This window comes from Platichthys flesus, chromosome 21 (genome assembly GCF_949316205.1).
Source record: "Platichthys flesus chromosome 21, fPlaFle2.1, whole genome shotgun sequence".
NCBI classification, from domain to species: domain Eukaryota; kingdom Metazoa; phylum Chordata; class Actinopteri; order Pleuronectiformes; family Pleuronectidae; genus Platichthys; species Platichthys flesus.
This window is the reverse complement of record NC_084965.1, coordinates 1597177-1616448: the sequence shown is the minus strand read 5'-3', so window position 1 is coordinate 1616448 and position 19272 is coordinate 1597177. Positions and strand designations below refer to the sequence as shown.

The window sequence follows — 19272 nt, the reverse complement described above, 5'->3', positions numbered from 1 at the left end:
GGCTGCATTTTTGTGTGTCCGTGTTTCACAGCCACAACAACAACCCCCCCCTCTACCAACACACACTGAGTTTGGCTGACCTACATTTTTGCACAGACACAAACCCACGAGGAATAAAAGGCTGCGGCTCTTTAATTCTTTTTTTTAATACAGCAATATAATATAGTTTCACTTTCTTTCCCAAATACATTAAAAGCATCTGTCAATAAAAATACATTCAAATCTTTTTTTTTAAATACAAAAAGAAAAATATATCATCAGAGGGTAAAAAAAAAAAAAAAACCCGGATAATTTCTCAAAACTTAAACCAGAATCAAATTCCAGAAACGAGTCAGTGGCCGAAGAAGATTCTTAAAAGTGTGAAGAGAAAAGAAAGTGAAGAGATCGACCATTTAAAAACATTTCTCAAAGAAGCAGGATGACAGATCACAGCGGTGACACATGCTCGCTGGACCACGACACGTCAACACAACCGAGTGTCGGCAGTTACACTTCTACAGGATTCACAGGAACACAAGGAGCGGCTGCGTTTACACACAGTCGGGACGCGTTCCAGTGTTGTCCTGACAAAACATGGAATATTTATGAGATACGTTCATACATGACAAATAAATACGTTTTTACGATCTGCAAATATTCAATATAGTTCTCCCAATATATATCTATATAGATATGTATATAACGTGAGGGTACAGTAGAAAAGGGGGAACGGGGGGGTTCCTTCATAGTGAACGAGGGAGAATTCATCAGGGAACGAACTGGAGAGTCGGGTTCACGAGGATTCACCAAATAACATCGTGATTGTTTCGGTAACAACGTTCAGATCGTGTCGCAAAATCTCATATTGTTTGTGTTTGTGTACAAACAACATGGATCGAGATGAAGTATTTATTTGAATGATAAGTTAATTTAAAGAAAAAAGCCAAACTTTGTTTCCTGATGTGAGAAATCAGAGAATTATCTGTAATCTGGAGAAAATACATTAAAGTACATAGATTCACAATATTGTAAAAGCAAATAAGGCAAATAGTATTTTCTTGGTTTGGATTTTTGGAGGATGAATAACAATGATTTGATATTAATAAAACCTAATTTATTTAAATTTACTATTTATCACTGGCTCATTTGATTTTTTAACGTGATTAATTTTCCTATCTCTGTAATTGTCACTCTTAAGGAAGTTAACCATGTGTTTCTAGAGCACACCAGTTAAGGGCTCTTGTCATCAAAACCAGTTTATCTAACCTGGGAAATTAATATTTATAAGGATTTCAATTTACAGTTTGACTTTGTTACTTATTTGTTATTTTATTTTTACCGACACCTCAGACGCAGATGGACATTTTATAGAATAATAATAATAATAGTGTTTCCATGTTTATCTACATGAGTAAACCTGACACGTGTTGCAGAAACAAGCAGAATGTTATTACAGGGACGTCAGACTGTAAAATCTAAACTGTTAAAATCTTCAGCTCAGATCCTGGGACACAGATTCACGTGAACACGACAATAGAAACAAACTCTCGAGACAAAAAGCAGCAAAAACCTCAAAAACCCAACAACAACATGTTCAGCGTCAGGAGCTGGTTCAGCTGAGACACACGAGGTCGGTCGGGAGGCAAACGGCTGGAACCTCTGGTTTTTGGTCGGAAGCGGGGGGGGGGGGCCTCTGCCTCACAGTGGATGTGTGTGTACAGTTTGTGTAGTGGCAGTGATGCCTTCATGCCCAGAGTCGTGTCTGGTGAATACGAAGGGAGGAGCCCAGAACATCCATCAGAGGAGCGACTTCCTGGAACCAGCTCTCAGACCGATGACCCTCCGGCGTCTCAGGGGCCAGAAGGTCAGAGGACGACGGGGGGGGGGGGGGGGGGACAGTCACTGAGGGGGCGGGTCTTCACGGCTCCACCTCCACGGCGGCCTCAGGGGAGGCCGGGGGCGTTACAGCTGCGGGGGGGGCCAGCGTGGAGAACCAGGAGGACATGGCCGACTTGGCGCTGGTCAAAGCTCCGCCCACTGACTGACCTGCAGCAAGGGGGGGGGGGGAGATCGGATGTTAGAAAAGAAAACAGGAGAGAAGACATCGCATCCTCTGTGGAAGCATCAGTGTGTGTCGGGAATCGATTTGTGTGTCTCCTCACCCACGGCCTTGCCCGTCTGCACCACGCTGCGGCTGGTGGTCATCATGGCGTTCCCGATCTTCTTCCCTCGCTCGCTGTTCTGCACCGAGCTGCAGAGGAAACAGAGAAACGCTCAGCTGACCAGAAACACACCGCTCTGTCTGCGCTGTGGGGGGGGGGGGGGGGTAGGAGTTCTTCCTCCTTCCAGGAAACAAACAACACAACAGTGCAGCTTAAGGTCGCGCCGACCTCTGAGGAGCGTGTGTGTGTGTGGGGGGGGGGGGGGGGTCAATCAGGATGCCATGAACCCGGGCGGGAGTCCAACACGCAACCTTTATCACTGGATCCCCGCTGACCTGACATTCAGCAGGAATCTCCCTCCTGCATCATCCGGGCCGAGCGGCGGCGTGATTAGAACCGACCACGAGGGTTCGAGTCGGCAGCTGTCACTGCCCCCCCCCCCCCCCCCCCCCGTAATGAGCCAATTAGTTCATCTGAAAATAAGGAGGCGCTCACGTTCACGAACAGAGACTCCACGATCTACTGGTTTAGCTGCTGGGTGGTGGTGGTGGGGCCCACAGCTTCCTGAACACTAGACCTTTAAATTTGGTTATTTTACCATTTCTATGTATTTTATTGTTAATATTTTAGAAGCAGCAAAGTCAAAATTGAATATTGAGTCTGAGTGATTGAGAGAAAAAGCAGTAATATTTGGAGACATTATTTACATATCTATGTATGTTGTTTTACTGTTTATATCATTTTATTTTGTATTTTCCATAATTTCTTTGTTTTTATTTACAAATAATTCAATTTGGGTCTTAAACGAGGTGAAATAATCACATTGAAACTCTTTCTAACGGCTTCACTCTGTTTTTCAACCGCTCGTCCACAGAAACCAGTTTGTTCTGCTGAGCTGGACGCTGGTCGCTCAGGGAGGAGCCACATGACTCCATCTCTGTGCCTGACCCAAATAAACAGCTCCATATACACTAAAGAAAGATCCTCTGACGGCTCGTCACATGACACATGTTCTCTGAGAACATCTCGGCCTCCGGCTGCTCTTTGTCCGACGCCGATGACGAGGAAACACGAAAAGCCTCCGGAGCCACACGGCACCTTCACCAGGAGGGCGAGCGTAGTTTCCTCCTTCTGGTCGAAAATAGAGCAGCAGCAGCAGAGACTGTTTCACCTCCTCAAGAAGCATCCGGACAAAACATCAGAGCTGCATCTGTCCCACTGACCCCAGGTTCCCCCTGTCCCCCCCACTCAGGTTGCAAAACAGCTCCGTGTTTACTGATGCAGGGAGAGAGAGAGAGAGAGAGAGAGAGAGAGAGAGAGAGAGAGAGAGAGAGAGAGAGAGAGAGAGAGAGAGAGAGAGAGAGAGAGAGAGAGAGAGAGAGAGAGAGAGAGAGAGAGAGAGAGAGAGCTGCTCTGGGCTCAGTAAACTGTTCTGAAATTACTTCTGACGGACGAGAAACAAAAACAAGAAGAAAGAAAAGAAGTTCTTTGTCGTTATGTAAGAGTCATACGTCGCTTTATCTAGGATCCACAAATACTGAAACAATTTATTTTCCTATTCCCTGGACGTTCATCTGAATACATGGATCACTGACCAGGGGCCCAACGTGTGAAGAGGCCCCTGGGATTCAGACACACGGAGGACGTGTGACCGAACACCTGAAGGTAAAGTGAGAGCTCTGAAGATCCCGGCCGAGCAGATCAGCCCGTGTTCTCACCATGAAGCGAAGTTAGGGACGGAGACACACTTGATTATCTCTGTAAGTGTGTGTGTGTGTCAGTGTGTGTGTGTGTGTGTGTGGGGGGGGGGGTATTTATCCGTCACTTAACCCTCCAGCCGTGGACGGAGTCGACTTTCCTCCGCACCTCCTGGAATGAAAGCGGAGCCGAGGCTGCAGACGTCTCCAGCTCTGTTTTTGAGAATGAAACTCGTCCATAATTAATGACTGTGGTTGATACAAGAGCCTCACTGCCCCCCCCGCCTCCCCCCCCCACCACGCTGACCACTGCGCTGCTATATCCGACCACAAACACAGCAGGAAGTGAGACGCTGCCTGTCACACCCAGTTTGCACGAGGCTGATGAACTGAATCCGTTTAATGTACATTCTTATACATTTTTCTTTTCTTTTCAGTTTTGCAGATTTCCCTGAAACAACATCGAGGACGATTCCCTGTGATGTTTCCTGAATCCTGAGTTTTTATATTTGTTATTTTCAAGGCAGCAGGACATTTTCACAGTGAACCTGAAGTTTGGAGCTGATGTATGCTGCGTATCACTTGTCACCAACAGGGGGCGACGTCCTGCCTTGAGGGTTCTGCTGCTGCTCTTCAGCCACTTGTCTTGTGTGTTATTCATGTTACACGTGTTGTTGTTGTTGATGTTTTGTGCAGATTTACACAACAGGGAACAATGAAGTTGTCGTGTTTCGAAACAACAGAGATGAAGAACTCACTGTGAGAGGCGGAGCTTCATGTCTGTGACGCTGTACTGACCCTGGAACGGGTGACTGCAGCAGAGGAGAAAACAAACTTATACAATATGGAAATAATATCTTTAGGTAATACAGACTTTAATGTGTTTGTTCTAAACTCTCTGGTTTCATAAAAATCACCTGGAAGAAGATCTTAATCATCATAAATATCACAACGCAGAAAATAATATTGTAGGTGATGACATTTTGACAAAACATACTTTTAAAGATAAAATACATTTATCATGTGATGTAAACAAACTTATAGAAGCTATAGTATCTATCTTATTTCCCCCATCATTCAAAGTTTCTAAATCTGCCCACCTACCCGGGGGTGATGGCGGTCATGGCCGGGTGCTTGTTGCTGTACCACACCCGGTAGTTGTGGCTGATCTTCCACGCTGCCACGAAGGGAGCTCCGTAATCCGCCAGCAGCCGCTCGTTGTCTGAGCAGCGAGGACACGAGGACACGAAGGAGAAGCAGACGAGTCGGTGAACACAAAGAGCAACGCAACTCGATTCACTGTCGTTTTCTCAGTAGAGTAATTCTGTGTGATGATCGCGGTGCGAGCCCGACGCAGTGATTTCAGCGTAACGACTCTAATAACAAAGAATAAATTCAACTGAACGAGGAGCAAAACATTAAGAAAGACCAAATTAAAACCTTTTCTAGCTTTTCAATTATTCCTGGGGGGAAAAAAGTGATAAATTTCAAGAGGAAACGACTCCAGAAAATGTGTAAACTCTAAAAGTCCCACTGATGTCTGCCAGTTATGTGAAGCCCAAACGACTAATGGAGAAATAACCGATCAACAGAAACAAGAGTGAAGTAATAAACGACAGGTAAATGAATGAGGGACAGGGGCCGACCTTGCTGTATTGCAGACGACAGTAGTGAGTGCAGGTAGAGCGTGAACTGGGCTCGGATCCACTCGTCCCCGCCCTCCCAGCCGGTCCCGTCCAGGAAGACGTCGTCCCGGTTCTCCGTCACGTGCTTGACGAGGTAGTCGGCGAAGCGCAGGTCGGCCGTGGTGAGACTCAGGACCTTGCGGAGCTCCGGGTCCTGGATGTGGATCCGAGCTTCCTCCACCTGCGAGGAGAGAGAGGGAACCTTTCACGTTAAAACTACAATCTTCAACCGCCACATTAAAACGTGGATGAGACGGTGAAGAGGAGCCGGACTCACGTCCACGATGGCGTCACTCAGGTGCCGCTGCTGCCGGAAGAGGATGTTGGTGGCCCCGGCCACGAAGCCCCGCACCGTCACGTCTGACAGGAGGTGGTGCTGCTGCAGCGCCATGTAGGGCAGACACAGGTAGCCCTGGAAACACAACAGGAGGAAGGTCAGGGTCTTATCTCCGCCCGGCTGCCTGGTCCACTCGTTACCAGGTGACAGACAGGAGGACGTGTCGGAGTCAGTGTGAGACTCATTTCCTGTTTGGACCTTAAACACAGATGCAGGTTCTATCTGGTGAGTCAGCGGCTGAGCGGAGACGCTGCGGTTACCTTGGTGAAGACGGCGAGTGGCAGGCCGTACTGGTCCTCCTCCAGACCGGACACCAGGCCCTGGGTGACCCCCCCCTGCCCGGTGACCGCCTGCGGCTGCACCGTGATGGGCGTCCCCGGGTGGGAGTCGAATGCGTCTGGCAGCTCTGACCCCGTCTCCTTCCCCTCGGTGGCCTCTTTGGCGCCAGCCTCCTCTAACACGCTCGGGTCCAGGGTCTCCCAGTCGCTCTCCGAGGAGTCGGGCGAGGTGTGTGACGGGGGCTTGAGGAGGTGGTTGTCCCCCTCTGTGCTGGTCCCGGAGGACAGAGACTCGGGGGCTCGCTGGCCGGCGTCCTCCCCCACCAGCTCCAGGGCCGCGCTGGCGATGTCGGTGACGGACACGGAGACGAACTCCTCGGCTCCGGAGAAGCTGTCCACCAGGCTCAGGTCCTCCGACACGCTGCTCCTGGGTCTGTAGTGGGACGAGTCCACCAGGCCGTGCTCGATCATCCCTGAGGACACATGAGCAGGATGATGAGACGTCCTCGATTCAGTCTATTAGAAAACTTCAAACTTTAAACTTCCTGATTCTTCTTGACCTTCAGAACTTATTAAACATTTTATGATTCAAATCTGGAAATACATACATACTCAATACATTAAGATCATTTTAAAGCCTTTAAGTCTGTTTTGTGTCCTGCCTAAAGACGACATGATATTTCTATCCTCAGTTTTTATACTACTGTACAGGTGGGATAAATAAAACCATCAGAAGAGTTAAGCTTTTCTTTTAGTTTGTTCTTTACTGACCTGGAAACAGCGATAAAACCGTCATGAGAGCTCCAACGAGTCTGTTGACCGGAGACACGTAGAACAGAACCTGGAAACATTCCCCACAAATTAAAAATCAAGTCATGTTTCAAAAAGCACTGAATTAATTAAAAGTGGACAAAACGTGTTTGTACCTTCTTCTCCAGCAGAATGAGTTTGAAGAGGATGACAGCCTAACACGGGAGAGAAAGATGTTTACTGGTGTGTTAGAAATATGGAAATATAAACTCTGTTTACAGACAAATAGGATCAGGGAATGTGTTTTCTTCTACCTTGTGTTGAAAGTGCAGGATCAGATCTCTGGGCGATAACCCTGAGGAGAGAGAAACAAGCAGAGCTTCAACTAATGTGGAATTTGCCCTGAGAGAAAAATGCATGAACATTTTTGTGCAGTTAAATCACAGGGTTAAATAGCTGAAGACACAACAACAACAACAACAACTGTGTTCAGAGGAATCTGAGACTGCAGAACAAAACAACAGATGGACATATTTAGTATAAGTTTTACCGACCTAAATAGACCTGCGAGCCCTCCAGAGTGGAACCCCTCAAGGAGCCGTTCATGTGGTCGTAGAGTTCCTGCAGGAGAGAGGACGTGAGCGGAGGACGATAACAAGAGAAGAAGAACTTTCACAAGCAGAACGACTTCTGACCTGCAGAATGGAGATCTGTGAGAAGTCCTTCTCCTCGAAGTAGGCGTGAGTGATGAGCTGCAGCTTCGCCTGGAGGAGGCCGTAGAGCGGCTGGAACAAGAACAGGTTCCGTCAGCAGCAGAACATGCAGGTTCAAACTCATGTTTCTGGATGGGAGTCAGTTGCTCTGGACATTTTCTGGAATTTTCCTTGCAGCCTCTTCATATTTATGGTTACTTAAATAGAAATGTAGAGTCAAACCATTAAATGTCAAAACTCAAATAAATGTTTTTTGTCATAAGAGTTTGATATTGTCCTCGCTGAGTTCATTTCTGGACATTAGAGGAGAAGGACATAATCTCAAAATTCTCTCTGCTCCGACTCATTTTCCTTCTCCTCTCTTTCCCACATGAGCACAATCGTAGCAAAGAGGTCACGACAATATTTCACAGCCCAGTTATCTCATTATTTCCGGCTCTGAAATCAGGTCTTCTTGTGTGACGCCATGAGAGACGTGACTCACCACTCGACTGAGGACGCACACGCTCTTCTGAACCGTCTCTCTGGTGACGTCCGCCTGCCGCACCTTCAGGGCCTGATGGGACATTAAAACATCTGTTTTAAATGTGTATATGAAAATAATCCCTACGTGTAAATATATAAAAACCAGAATCCAAACGTCACTTTTGGAAACGAGGAACAATCGCTCTGCAGCCGACCTCTGGAATGTTTGTATTTTATTTCCTCTGGACCAATCAACACTACCACAGCTCAGTATTAATCTAAACAAACAAGTTATACTCTTTTATTTTGAAAGGCACAGAATCTGTTTCCTACAAGAACCCGAGCTTCGTGGCTCCAGGAGAATAGTTTAGAATAATTTCCCCGGACTGACCTTTGCTTCTATTTGCCGATAACAGGAAACTCCGTACACACACTTCATGTCTCCAGACAGCGGCGGCAGGTGGAAATACACAGTGTCTGTAAAACATCAGGATAAACGCTGTCATATAATAATTCATCTCCTGGATTTACGACATGTGTGACCTGAGAGGGAAAGTGAGCAGAATGAAGAGTCACAGTTGAACCGTCGAGTGCAGCTGCGTTCACGGCTCCACAGCTCGACCTGGTTTCAAGACCAAACTGGATGAACCTGCAGCACGAGGCCGAACTCTTCAAACTGCTGCTCGTTGTCTCTTAAGATCAGAGACGATCATGTGATCATAATAAATCTATAGAAAACCTCTTCAAGCTTCAGATTGTGTCTCAGTCCTGTACGATCCAGAGACACACGTTGAGAAGTGTCTGGAGCTTTTTTCTAAACACTGTGATGAATGATTTATCTCCAGTTCACTTCCACGCTGTCATGAGACGGAATCTGAATCTGGACGGTTTGGAATTGATTTGAAACCGAATGGAAGCGATGCTGTCACAGCTCTCAACCAAGTGTGGTGTGTTTGTCTAATACAGCAGTGAAATCACAGAGTGAGCCTGAGGACGGGATGAAGACATGAGGGTGGAGAGACGCTGCAGATTAACCAGAGTCGACAGGGGAGGCGGAGGCAGGGGGGGGGGGGGGGGTGCAGCAGCAGCAGCGGGGCATCTGGATGGAGGCCACAGCTGCAGTGCATCGACCAATCCTCCTGCAACAAGCCGACAAACATCCCGACTCGCTGCTGCTGCTGCACGTCTGCAAATGTCTCCTTGTGTCCAAACACAAAATATAAAACCCTCAATTTATTAAATGTGCAGAAAACAAAGCTACAGAGTCTTAATCCTTTAGGAGCTCATGTTCTGCTTTCTGGAAAAACATCATTATTCAACTCCAGGATTTATTTTCTGTCAGTCGACGTCGAGGAAATATTGATTAACTGTCACGGCTCTAAATTAAACGTGCAGAGCTTCACAGGTTCTCACTGACACACTTGCCTGAGGTCAGGTTGTTTTAGTCGGGATGTATTCGTGCAGAAAGAGAAAAGATAAACGTCTGAATTAAGATTCAGTTTTTCAGTGACCCACTGAGCTCCTCGTTCACCTGCAGTAAAACATGTCACCAGCACAGTAACAGAATTTGCTTATGGCTGTAGTTTTAAATCCTGAACTTTGAGTTCAAGTTTAAGTTCCTGTTGTTTGACTTCGCTGTGACAGAATGACTGACGCTGGCGAAGCACCAGAGCGCCATGTGTCACGTGACCACAGCCACGCGTCACATGACCACAGCCACAGGTCACGTGACCACAGCAACACCACACAGGACAAGAAGACGGATCAGTGTCACCGACGCTCGGCCCGGTTCTCACTTTACCGCCCGGATACTGTTTCTGATACCGTGACAGAATCAAAGATACTTAAACACACATTAAAACTTAAAGCCCATATCCTCTATTCCAGGTTTTACCCGATAAATAGATTCATAAAATATTGAAACAAACACGATATGATTTGGGGTTTTTTGTATTATTGAGGACACGTACCTTCCTGGTAGTTGTGCGCCCCGTCAGGCAGAGCGAGGAACGGCAGGTACCTCCACTCCTCGGGCGTCAGGTTACTGTCGTGACCCTCGTCCGGCAGCAGAGGAGGGTACGAGAACTCCACCTGAAGGGGGGGGGGGGGAGAGAAGGTGTGGTTAGATTCACTGAGATGTCTCTCATCTATGTATATTTGGAGGTGGGGATGGTACCGTCTTGTATTATATCTTCACCATCTTCTGTCTTTCTTTAACAAGGGACCACCTCCTTGTATTACTGTTTCAATGTATTTGATGTTTTAATATCGTGGTTTCAGGGTCACTTTTAAAATCCTAGTTGATATATTCTGGTTCTGGATGGTTGGACAGAAGACCAGTGACCTAAAGACTTTGCTGTGACTGCTGTTTGACATGTGACAGACGAGAAGAAGCCGACTGATCGATACTGAGAATCCACTGCAGCCCTGATGTGATCACAGAGAACATCCAGCTTCTGTCTAGAAGGTAAAGGTAGAAGAAACATCTGCACGTCAACGGCTGAACCCTTCTAGATCTTTTTCTTGGTGGTTAAGAGCCGAGTCCGTCTAGATAAACCTGAAACCTGCTGGTCCTGAACGCCCCACCCACCACAGACAATGATTCACTCTGAGGATCAACCCCTGCAGCGGCCTGAGGGCGAGTTCGCTCCTCAGTCCAAAGAAGAGCTGCTCACGATAAGAGAGACACCTGGGAGACTGACGGAGAGACAGATGGACGACAGGTCGACGAGGCGGAGGGAGACAGAAAGCCAATCATGTGATACGCAGCAGGAGGTGGCCGACCCTGATCAGATGACCAACAGACACTAACAGGCTCCTCACCTGATACACAGAGCGACGCTCACTGTCTGTTCACTGCTGCTTCGGTCTAGTTAAAGTGTCTCATCGTGTTTTAGCAGCGGAGACAGATGGAGAGCAGTGATGAAGAGGAGGAGGAGGAGGCACAGTGTTGTTAGATGAATTAGAGCCACTTGCGCTGAATGGCTCACGTGCACTCTCACTAATGAAGCAGGTGTTGAAGGAGGTCGGAGGTCACACACGTCGGTGACTGAATCCACTTAAATGTTAATGGCTGCAAAACCGGTTTGTAGACACAGTGACAAGAAAAACCAGCACGTGAGCTTTGTGTGAGGAAGAGTTTCTGTAAAATGTGAATCAAGAAGAAACCAAAGCTCTTTTCTGATAGTTGATTAATCACTTGACTCATTTTTAAAAACTGTTCCCTGGTCTGCAGCTTCTCAAACGTGCAAATCTGCTGCTTTTCATAAACAGACACAAATGTTGACTCTATTATTGAAAGAACTTCTAAAATCACTAAAATCACTTAAAGATTCAAATCCATATATAGGATTTTTACAGCTTTCTCACACTCTCCGACAGAAAGAACAATCAGGAAATGAATTTACAGATTAATCAATGTCTAAGTAGATAACAGCTTTATTGTCTTGGCCTCACTAAACAAACCTGTAGTTGCAGCCAGTTGAGTAACTTTCCTCTCAGGCTCTTTGTGTTTCCTGTTTTCATTTGAAATCTCTTTCCTTATCATGTGCGCAGTGACTTTACTTCCTGTCCAGTTTTCCACCTGTTTCTGATTCGTCAATCAGCTGCAGAGAATTTAAATCCCTGAGTTTCACCGGTCGAGTTTCCACAAACTTCAGGTGAGTCATCGTCTGATTCCTCGAGTTCAGCTCATATCTGCAATCTGGATTTTTTAGCATTTATGTTTAACTGATTTCTGGATGAGTTTGCTTATTTGGAGTCAGATTGTCGTGGTGGTTTTTACCTGGACTGTTTAACCCTCTGTTAATAAATCAGTGAACTACAAATACCATCATGTTTTATTTCCTGTTCTTGGAACCAGTTAAAGACACTGACCTTTAAAAACGAGGTAAAATTCTTCATGAGCAACCAAAAGATCAGTTAGAGTTCAAGGAAACATGAATTCACACATGAAAACCAGTGTTACTGGAGATGGAAGCAACATCTCCACTTCCTCCAATCGTACAAACATGAAGCCAAAACATCTTGAACATGGAGGCTGCCATCTTTAACTGATGAGGTCAGTCTCATGACGTTTTTAAGCCGATGTCTAAAATGATTGAAAACAAAATGATATAAACCATCATTGACAAATTCCACGTGTACTTGGAATTGATTTGGTTTGGGAAAGTTTGTTTATACTGCAGTCAGCCACAAGGGGGCCCTCCACATGTTTTGGCTTCACTTTTAAACTGCTTTCCTGTCATCCATTATTATTTACAATAAAAATACGTCACTAAACATTGTTTTTTCAAGAAGTTCGCAACGATAAATTACCAAATTTTAGAAATCAAGGGACTGAAGTAACACGTTTGAAGACGAGATGCAGCTCGTTTCAAATATTGCATTTGGAGAAATAAACTTCGGAATAAAAGCTGCAACGATTCACGAAGCTGGAATTAATAAATATATGTTTATGCTGCAGCTTCCTTCATCTGCGACACATTGACTCACAACATGACGCGTGGCTCCGGTGTTGTTGTAGTTAATCAAACAGTTTGATATCCGGGAGGAGACTCGAGCTGCACATTGAGAGTCGAACCCAGCGAGGAGGACGCTCTATGACGGGGATGTCCCCGCGGGGTTCGGTCCCTTCGCGGGGACATCTCAGAGACTCCGTCCTGCGGGTTCTGTCAGTGACGCTGTTTGTTGTGAGTTAGCATCGTTAGCCCCGTTAGCTCGCGGCAGCTTCACCCACCTGACAGCCTCTCTTGTGGTGGAACCCCACCACCACGATGTGTAGCACCGGCACTTTGACGTCTCCCGCGGCCAGAGGCTCCATGTCCGCCTCCCCCCCTCGACGCGTTGACGGTGAACGAGACGGTCTCCGCTCCCGGATCAGTGAAAACAACCCGGAGCTCAGCTGCACCGTGTCCGCAGCGAAGAGCGACCACTTCCGCTCTCTGCGGCCCGGGGAGGGGCGGGGCGGCTGGAGCGAGAGCACTCCCTGCTGCGCACTTCCGCTTCTGCTTCTCAAATCATATGATTATACTCATAATTAAATAATTATACTCATAATTTAGTAATTATATTCATAATCAAATAAACTTAATTCATGAAGAACCTTTCAAAGCACTGTTACGAGTTAAAAATGGAAAGTTAATATCAAACAATAGGAAACAGGTTAAAAACAGCATTTAATGCATTGATAACTTGTTTATTTCTGCATATAACAATAAAATCTAGGAACCTTTGAAGCGTTGAAGCCTTCAACCAGAAACCGGGGTCAAAAGATCCAAAATGTTCTTAAGAGCAGGTCTAGAATGAGCCTTAAAAGTCAACCATACAATATTAAAATCAAGGTTAAAATCTACTGGAGGCTAAGCATGTTTATAAGTATAAATACACATTTATACTTATTGTATAAAGCCTAATAATCAACTTTATTTGTATTACACCTTTCATACATGACACAAGGGCTTTACATACAATACAAAAAATCTGAATGCAAATATAAACATCTGAAATGAGTGACACAATTACATATATAGGAAAAGGAAATAAAAAAAGAAATATAATTTGATTACAAAATGCACAAATACAGTAAAGAAAGTGATGGAAAGTATACAGATATGGCTCTATTCATCACAAATAGTGTTTATGTGTTAATTCATTTAGGTGTTTAACTTTTGATAACTGTATTTATACTTCGACATATTTGGTCCATAGGAATTATTGTCATCTAATGAGGAATACTGTTTCTACTGACTCGTGTATACTTATACACATACAGTACTTATTATGTCATATTATTTGATAAATGAACACTAGTAGAGGTACAAAGCGGAACGGTGAGGAACTATCTCGACCTCAGTATTATTATCTCTGTTTGGTGAAAGAATGACGTCATGTATTGACAGCGCCATCACGTGGAACCAGATGAAACGAGAGGACTTGACATTTGATTGGTTCAAGATCACAGATCGATAATAAACAAACAGATCGATAACAAATAAACAAACAAACATCGATCTCTGTGTATTCTGCGTATATACACACACATTGATTATCGATTCATTCGGGTTTGATTGCTTTGGTCTCAGCCAAGGATTCTAATATCGATTGGTTGGGTCTGCACGTGGAATCAAACATGGCGGCAACTCCAACAACGAACCCGTCCCAGCTGCTCCCGCTCGGTTTGTACTTTACCAGTTTGTTACTGGTTTCACTCAAACACGTTGGTGTAAATCCGCGTGTGTTTGTTTCTGTTGAATCTGCGCGTGAGAAGTTTGAACGTGTCCGTGTTGTGGCTCGCTCACTCGTGTTAGCATGATGCTAGCAGCTAGCTAACCTCTCTTGTTAACTCTGCTTCAGATTAAAGAAATAGAGGAAATGTTCTTACAACAGACTCATCCAGTGGAGATTAAAGTCTATGAGCACTTTATTAGGAACACCTGGCTATGACGGACCCTCTGAGCTTCTGCTCTTGGTTCACATCCCATCAGTTTTGATTCAGGTCATGTGACTGAGGATGTCACTGCAGTTCTCAGACATTCAAACAGTGAAAGTTTCTGACCTGCAGCTCCTGACTTGTATCTCCACTAACTTTAAGCTGTGCTGCCACTTGTACAGGTGTTCCTAATAAACTGCTCAAAGACCGTATACAGCAGTACATGTAATATAACGTTTGAAAAAAACAAGATGAATACGTTGGGGTAAATAAATCAACCAGCTTCAATCAGAAAATATTCAAACATTATAAAGCTGGGTAGTATTAATATATCTTTTAATGTACATGTTAAAATGTTTAGGTGAGTAGGTGTGTTTTTATTGTAACTACAGAATTGTCAATCTAGTTCAAGTGATAAAAAGTTCTCAAGGGAAACGAGGAAGAAAATCAATTTCACAAATTTTGAACTTGTCTTTCAGAGCTCGTGGACAAATGCATCGGCTCCCGGATTCACATCGTGATGAAAACAGACAAAGAGATCGTCGGCACCCTGCTGGGTTTCGATGACTTTGTCAGTATCCTTTCAGTCGTCAAATTACAGTCTCTTAAAAATATAAAACAGACTTCCTCCAGTATTTATTAACATGGATGGGTTTTACTGTTTGCTCTGAATTCTGCTCCGGAGTTTGTCCTGAACTCGCTTCCTCAGATATGGTCTTGGAGGATGTGACAGAGTTGTAAGTACATGTTTAGTTTCTCCATTGAGTGAAGCTCAGTCACTTCTGAATCAGCTGCTGTTGAGTTAACTCATCGTGAAAATATCTGTTTCAGTGAAATCACACCGGAGGGACGTAGGATAACCAAACTGGACCAGATCCTCCTGAACGGCAACAACATCACGATGGTACCAAGATACTTAGATTCACTTAAAACATCTGAAAACAGACAACCTCTTAAAATACATACAGATAACTAATGAGGATTGTGTAATATATTTTAAATATTTAATAAATGTTTTGTTCCATCGTCAAAATCTAATAAAATAAACATGTCTGATTTATAATTAAGCACTTTCCGTTCTTATATTATTTCTTATGGTTTATGGACTCATGTCACGTTTAGCTGTGCTGGTAAAGATTTTAGAGGAATTCCCTTTTAGACCTTTAGAGTAAAATCAATTTCCTGTAATATATAGATGTATATATGAATATGTATTTGTTTTGTTTTACAGCTCATACCTGGAGGAGAAGGTCCTGAAGTCTGATCCCAGGGAAACTTGTGTTTTGCTTTGTCTACGTTGTGTTTCTTAGTTGTTGAAATCATCATTATTGTTGTTGGTCTTTCCTCTCGATCTTTAAAGGAGGAAAATGTTTTTGTGGCAAGATGCCTCATTGATTTTGTTGATAAAAAAAAAGGATAAATGAGACGTTAACAATGAATCACATTTATTAAAAAGTTTTGTTACAAATAAATCAGTGCCTCTCATTCTTTCTTCATTTTTTTTATTGCAGTTTTGAATTTAGACAAGTTGAATTCAGTGAAAGTGTTAAAACTCATGTTTATTGAATTGAGTGGAACTCGTAACTTTTGAAGTTACATGTAGAATGATTGAGTCGAGTAAGGTTGAAAACCCAGCTATTGATCCAGCTGTGAAGAATGTGTCCCTCCTCTTCATCCCCTCCTTCAGTACATGGACGGCTTCTCCTCTCCTTTCGGATTGGTCACCTTGTCCAGGTTCTTGTTGACGATGTCGAAAATCTCGACCTGAAGTGAAGAGGGAGGAATAAAGAACATTTGAACTTGTTGGTGCAGCGGGACCTGGTGGTTTACATTTCAGAGGAGGAAGGACAGACTCACGTAGAAGCCGCGGAGGTCGAGAGCGATCACTTTGATCGCAGCGTAGATGCTGTCGTCTTTGTCGTGGACGAGCGAGCGATAGTCCATCTGGAGAGAGAGAGAGTCAGTTATACACATCAAGATCCATTTGATCACGGATTCGCTCAGCTGGAGAGTTCTGAACTTTTTGGGAATGTGATACTTAATTTCTGCCTCTTTAAATATGAATATTAAAACAATGAATGACTTGAAGCCCAGAGCATTTTAAACTCACCACGTGAGTGTTTTTAGAAGCTTTGGCGACAGCGTCTCCCCTTTCTGAGAAGTACCTACATTTCAAATCAAGAAAAACAAAACGTAAACCAGGAAAAGTTTCCATACATTCGTGATCATATATTTTTTTTTATCACCGTTACACTTAGAACAAATATCTAGATTCAACCCACTTGTTGATGTTTGTTTGAAAACCGTCAACGTTGGTTTTCACAGCAGCGATTCTCTCCAAGATTTTCTCCTGTGATGGAGAAATTTGCAGAAATGAAAGACTTGCACTGAAATATGTTAAGATATCAGACAACTCGATTATCACATGAAAAGCAATTAGGGATAATTACGTTATATCTTAATAAATAAGTTCACCTTACACTTTGTTTTTTAGTTTAAATTAATTAGAATCACAGGCTAAAGAAACCAGAGTTACACAATACTATCATATCGGCTATTAGCAGATCAAGATTAAACATTTCTAAATCTTTTGAAAGGACCATGCACCTGAATGACGACTCCAAAGTCATTTCCATCCTCTATTTTTGGGATGAGATGTTGAATCCAGCAGGAAACCTGAAGGGAAACAACACGAGTGAGTTTAACTTCGTGAAATGAGAGTTTAAACATTTTAATATTTACTCTGTGGATATTATTCAGTGTTTGAAAGCAGATCCTGGGCTCAGCGTTCATCTCTGCTCTCACCGTGGTGATGATCCCCCTGAAAGCAACGATCTCAGGTCTCACTTTGTCCAAAGCCGACATGACCTTCTCGTTGCCCTTGATGAAGCCACATCTTGGAGCTGGAGATTAAAAGTCACGAGTTTGTCAAATCTCAGCCTCGACAATAACAACCTTATAAAAATAGATAAAACACCCTACCTTTCTTCTTCTCGCCATCTTCATCCTTGTCGGTCTCCATTTCCTGGACAACCAGTTCATATAGTTTGTTAAGATTGCTTTTGCAAAACCAATTAAAGGTGAATCATAACATGTTATTTAACTTGTTATTAGTTGAATTCACAGAGTAGATTGTGTTGATGAATCAGTCACATGGAATGTCACTATGAAATGGCTTTATTACAACATAACATTAGCATTGCCTTGATAAGTTATATCATAGACTGTAAATAAAGATGGACTTCCCATAAATGACAGAAACTACCTTTGAATAAACTGGATTATTTAATATGATTGTAGCTGACTCCACAGTTTCTATGTCGAATGCTTGATTTTAATTTAATGTGAAATATAACGGTGAAGTGAATTCCTGCTGTGACGCGTGTGACACACAGACTTTCTCTCTGTTCAGGTTGTTGCTTTGAAAGACGACTGTGTGGAGCTGCACTCACCTCCTCTGCTGAGGGGGGGTCAGGTATGGGGATGTCCAGCGGAGCCAGGAGTGAGGAGGAGTCCACGTTCAACGCATCGTCCTGTAAACGTGGACAGAAGAACAGGAAACACAGAGGTTAACTTCTGTTTTCAACTTTATTTCATTATAGCTAAGCGGAGAATCTCCTGCTGTGAAACTTTCATGTTCTCAGCTTCTTCTGAAGAACACAACCTTGAATAAGAAACTCATTTCAAAGACGTGTCTCTATCCAAAGCTCTAGAAAACAGGATTTACTCCAACGTGCATCTTTCAGAATCAGGAACTGTGAATGAACGATGCCGGGCACATAACTGGCCCCTGATCTAGAGAGGTCCTACATCCTGAGTGTCTCACACGTCCATACAAAGTGTGATATGATGAAACTGAACTTTCTGACCTGGAGCAGAGCATCCAGCTGAGATATCTTCATTGGGATGACAGTGGAGAAGAGTTTCTCTGCCTGGAAAACAATCAGGTTATTCAGAAAGCTCAGGAACAAAGTGATTTGTGTTTGAATACATGAGGTTAAGAAGAAGAAGCTGCACTGACCTCATGGTGCAGGTGCTGCTGGACCTTCTCCACCTGCAGGGAACACGAGACGGAAACTGTTCTCACTGCTGAGTCATGTTACACTAAACACTGAGAATCACTGGATTTACTTTCGCTTTCCTCTGCGGGGGAACTTTACCCGACGATGTTTCTCAAAACGCTTCACGCTTCACAAACCGATGGTCTCCACGGTGAAGTTCGTTCTATCTTTAAGCACCTTGACTTGTGTGTGTGTGTTTGTGTGTCTGTGTGTTTGTGTCCGTCCTGAGCAGCTCTAATAACTCACCTTCCCTGCAGCCTCGGGTCTGATCCTCAGGTTCGATGCCTTCGACATGACGACGATGCGAAACAAGATGAAGACGAGATGAAGAGGAACCGTGTGAAGTGTGAGGAGCGGATCTGCAGGGTCGGACGGTTCGGTTGGTACCTTGTGATTTATGTATTTCCTTCTGCAAGTTACTTTCGATTTTACCCCAGTTGGACCAGTTAGCGCCTCCCACTGTCTCCCTCCTTCCGCCACATGCACAACTAACTTCCACCAACTTGTTCGACGACACGAGGAGGAAACATTACATGTTTTTTTAACGGAAGAAAATGTAAATGTAGAAATGCATAAAAAATATTTAAACACAAAATCTTATTTTCCTTTTTTGTTATTCGTTTTTTGGATTCTTAGTTTAGTTTTTAATATGAAAACAATTAAATGTTGAAAGACCGAAATAATAATGTCAACACCTAATCCTGATTATTATTTT

General features: G+C 44.0%; 3 protein-coding genes across 4 annotated transcripts; 1 reads left to right on the top strand and 2 right to left on the bottom strand.

Annotated features, from left to right (window-relative positions):
- Positions 1 to 114: 114 nt before the first annotated feature.
- avl9 (AVL9 homolog (S. cerevisiase)) lies at positions 115 to 13006 on the bottom strand. Its single transcript, XM_062379261.1, has 16 exons — positions 12805 to 13006; positions 10037 to 10157; positions 8458 to 8543; positions 8086 to 8157; positions 7584 to 7673; positions 7443 to 7509; positions 7203 to 7243; positions 7065 to 7103; positions 6910 to 6979; positions 6121 to 6611; positions 5801 to 5935; positions 5485 to 5704; positions 4943 to 5060; positions 4597 to 4650; positions 2142 to 2230; positions 115 to 2025 (listed from the first exon to the last, which is right to left on the bottom strand). The coding sequence occupies exons 1-16, from the start codon at positions 12886 to 12888 to the stop codon at positions 1898 to 1900; spliced, it is 1905 nt and encodes a 634-aa protein (XP_062235245.1). The 5' UTR covers positions 12889 to 13006; the 3' UTR covers positions 115 to 1897.
- Positions 13007 to 14083: 1077 nt separating this feature from the next.
- Positions 14084 to 15968, top strand: lsm5 (LSM5 homolog, U6 small nuclear RNA and mRNA degradation associated). Its single transcript, XM_062379752.1, has 5 exons — positions 14084 to 14242; positions 14976 to 15071; positions 15206 to 15233; positions 15328 to 15400; positions 15728 to 15968. Exons 1-5 carry the CDS (start codon positions 14197 to 14199, stop codon positions 15758 to 15760), a joined length of 276 nt encoding a protein of 91 aa, XP_062235736.1. The 5' UTR covers positions 14084 to 14196; the 3' UTR covers positions 15761 to 15968.
- Positions 15921 to 19059, bottom strand: psme2 (proteasome activator subunit 2). Of its 2 annotated transcripts, XM_062379750.1 has the most exons (12): positions 18945 to 19059; positions 18804 to 18858; positions 18518 to 18550; positions 18366 to 18428; positions 17949 to 18029; positions 17479 to 17521; positions 17302 to 17399; positions 17104 to 17172; positions 16779 to 16846; positions 16607 to 16661; positions 16354 to 16440; positions 15921 to 16260 (listed from the first exon to the last, which is right to left on the bottom strand). In XM_062379750.1, exons 2-12 carry the CDS (start codon positions 18849 to 18851, stop codon positions 16180 to 16182), a joined length of 726 nt encoding a protein of 241 aa, XP_062235734.1. In that variant the 5' UTR covers positions 18852 to 18858; positions 18945 to 19059; the 3' UTR covers positions 15921 to 16179. The 2 variants fall into 2 exon arrangements, with proteins under 2 accessions (XP_062235734.1, XP_062235733.1); XM_062379749.1 differs by having other exon boundaries at positions 18804 to 19008.
- Between the last annotated feature and the right edge of the window lie 213 nt (positions 19060 to 19272).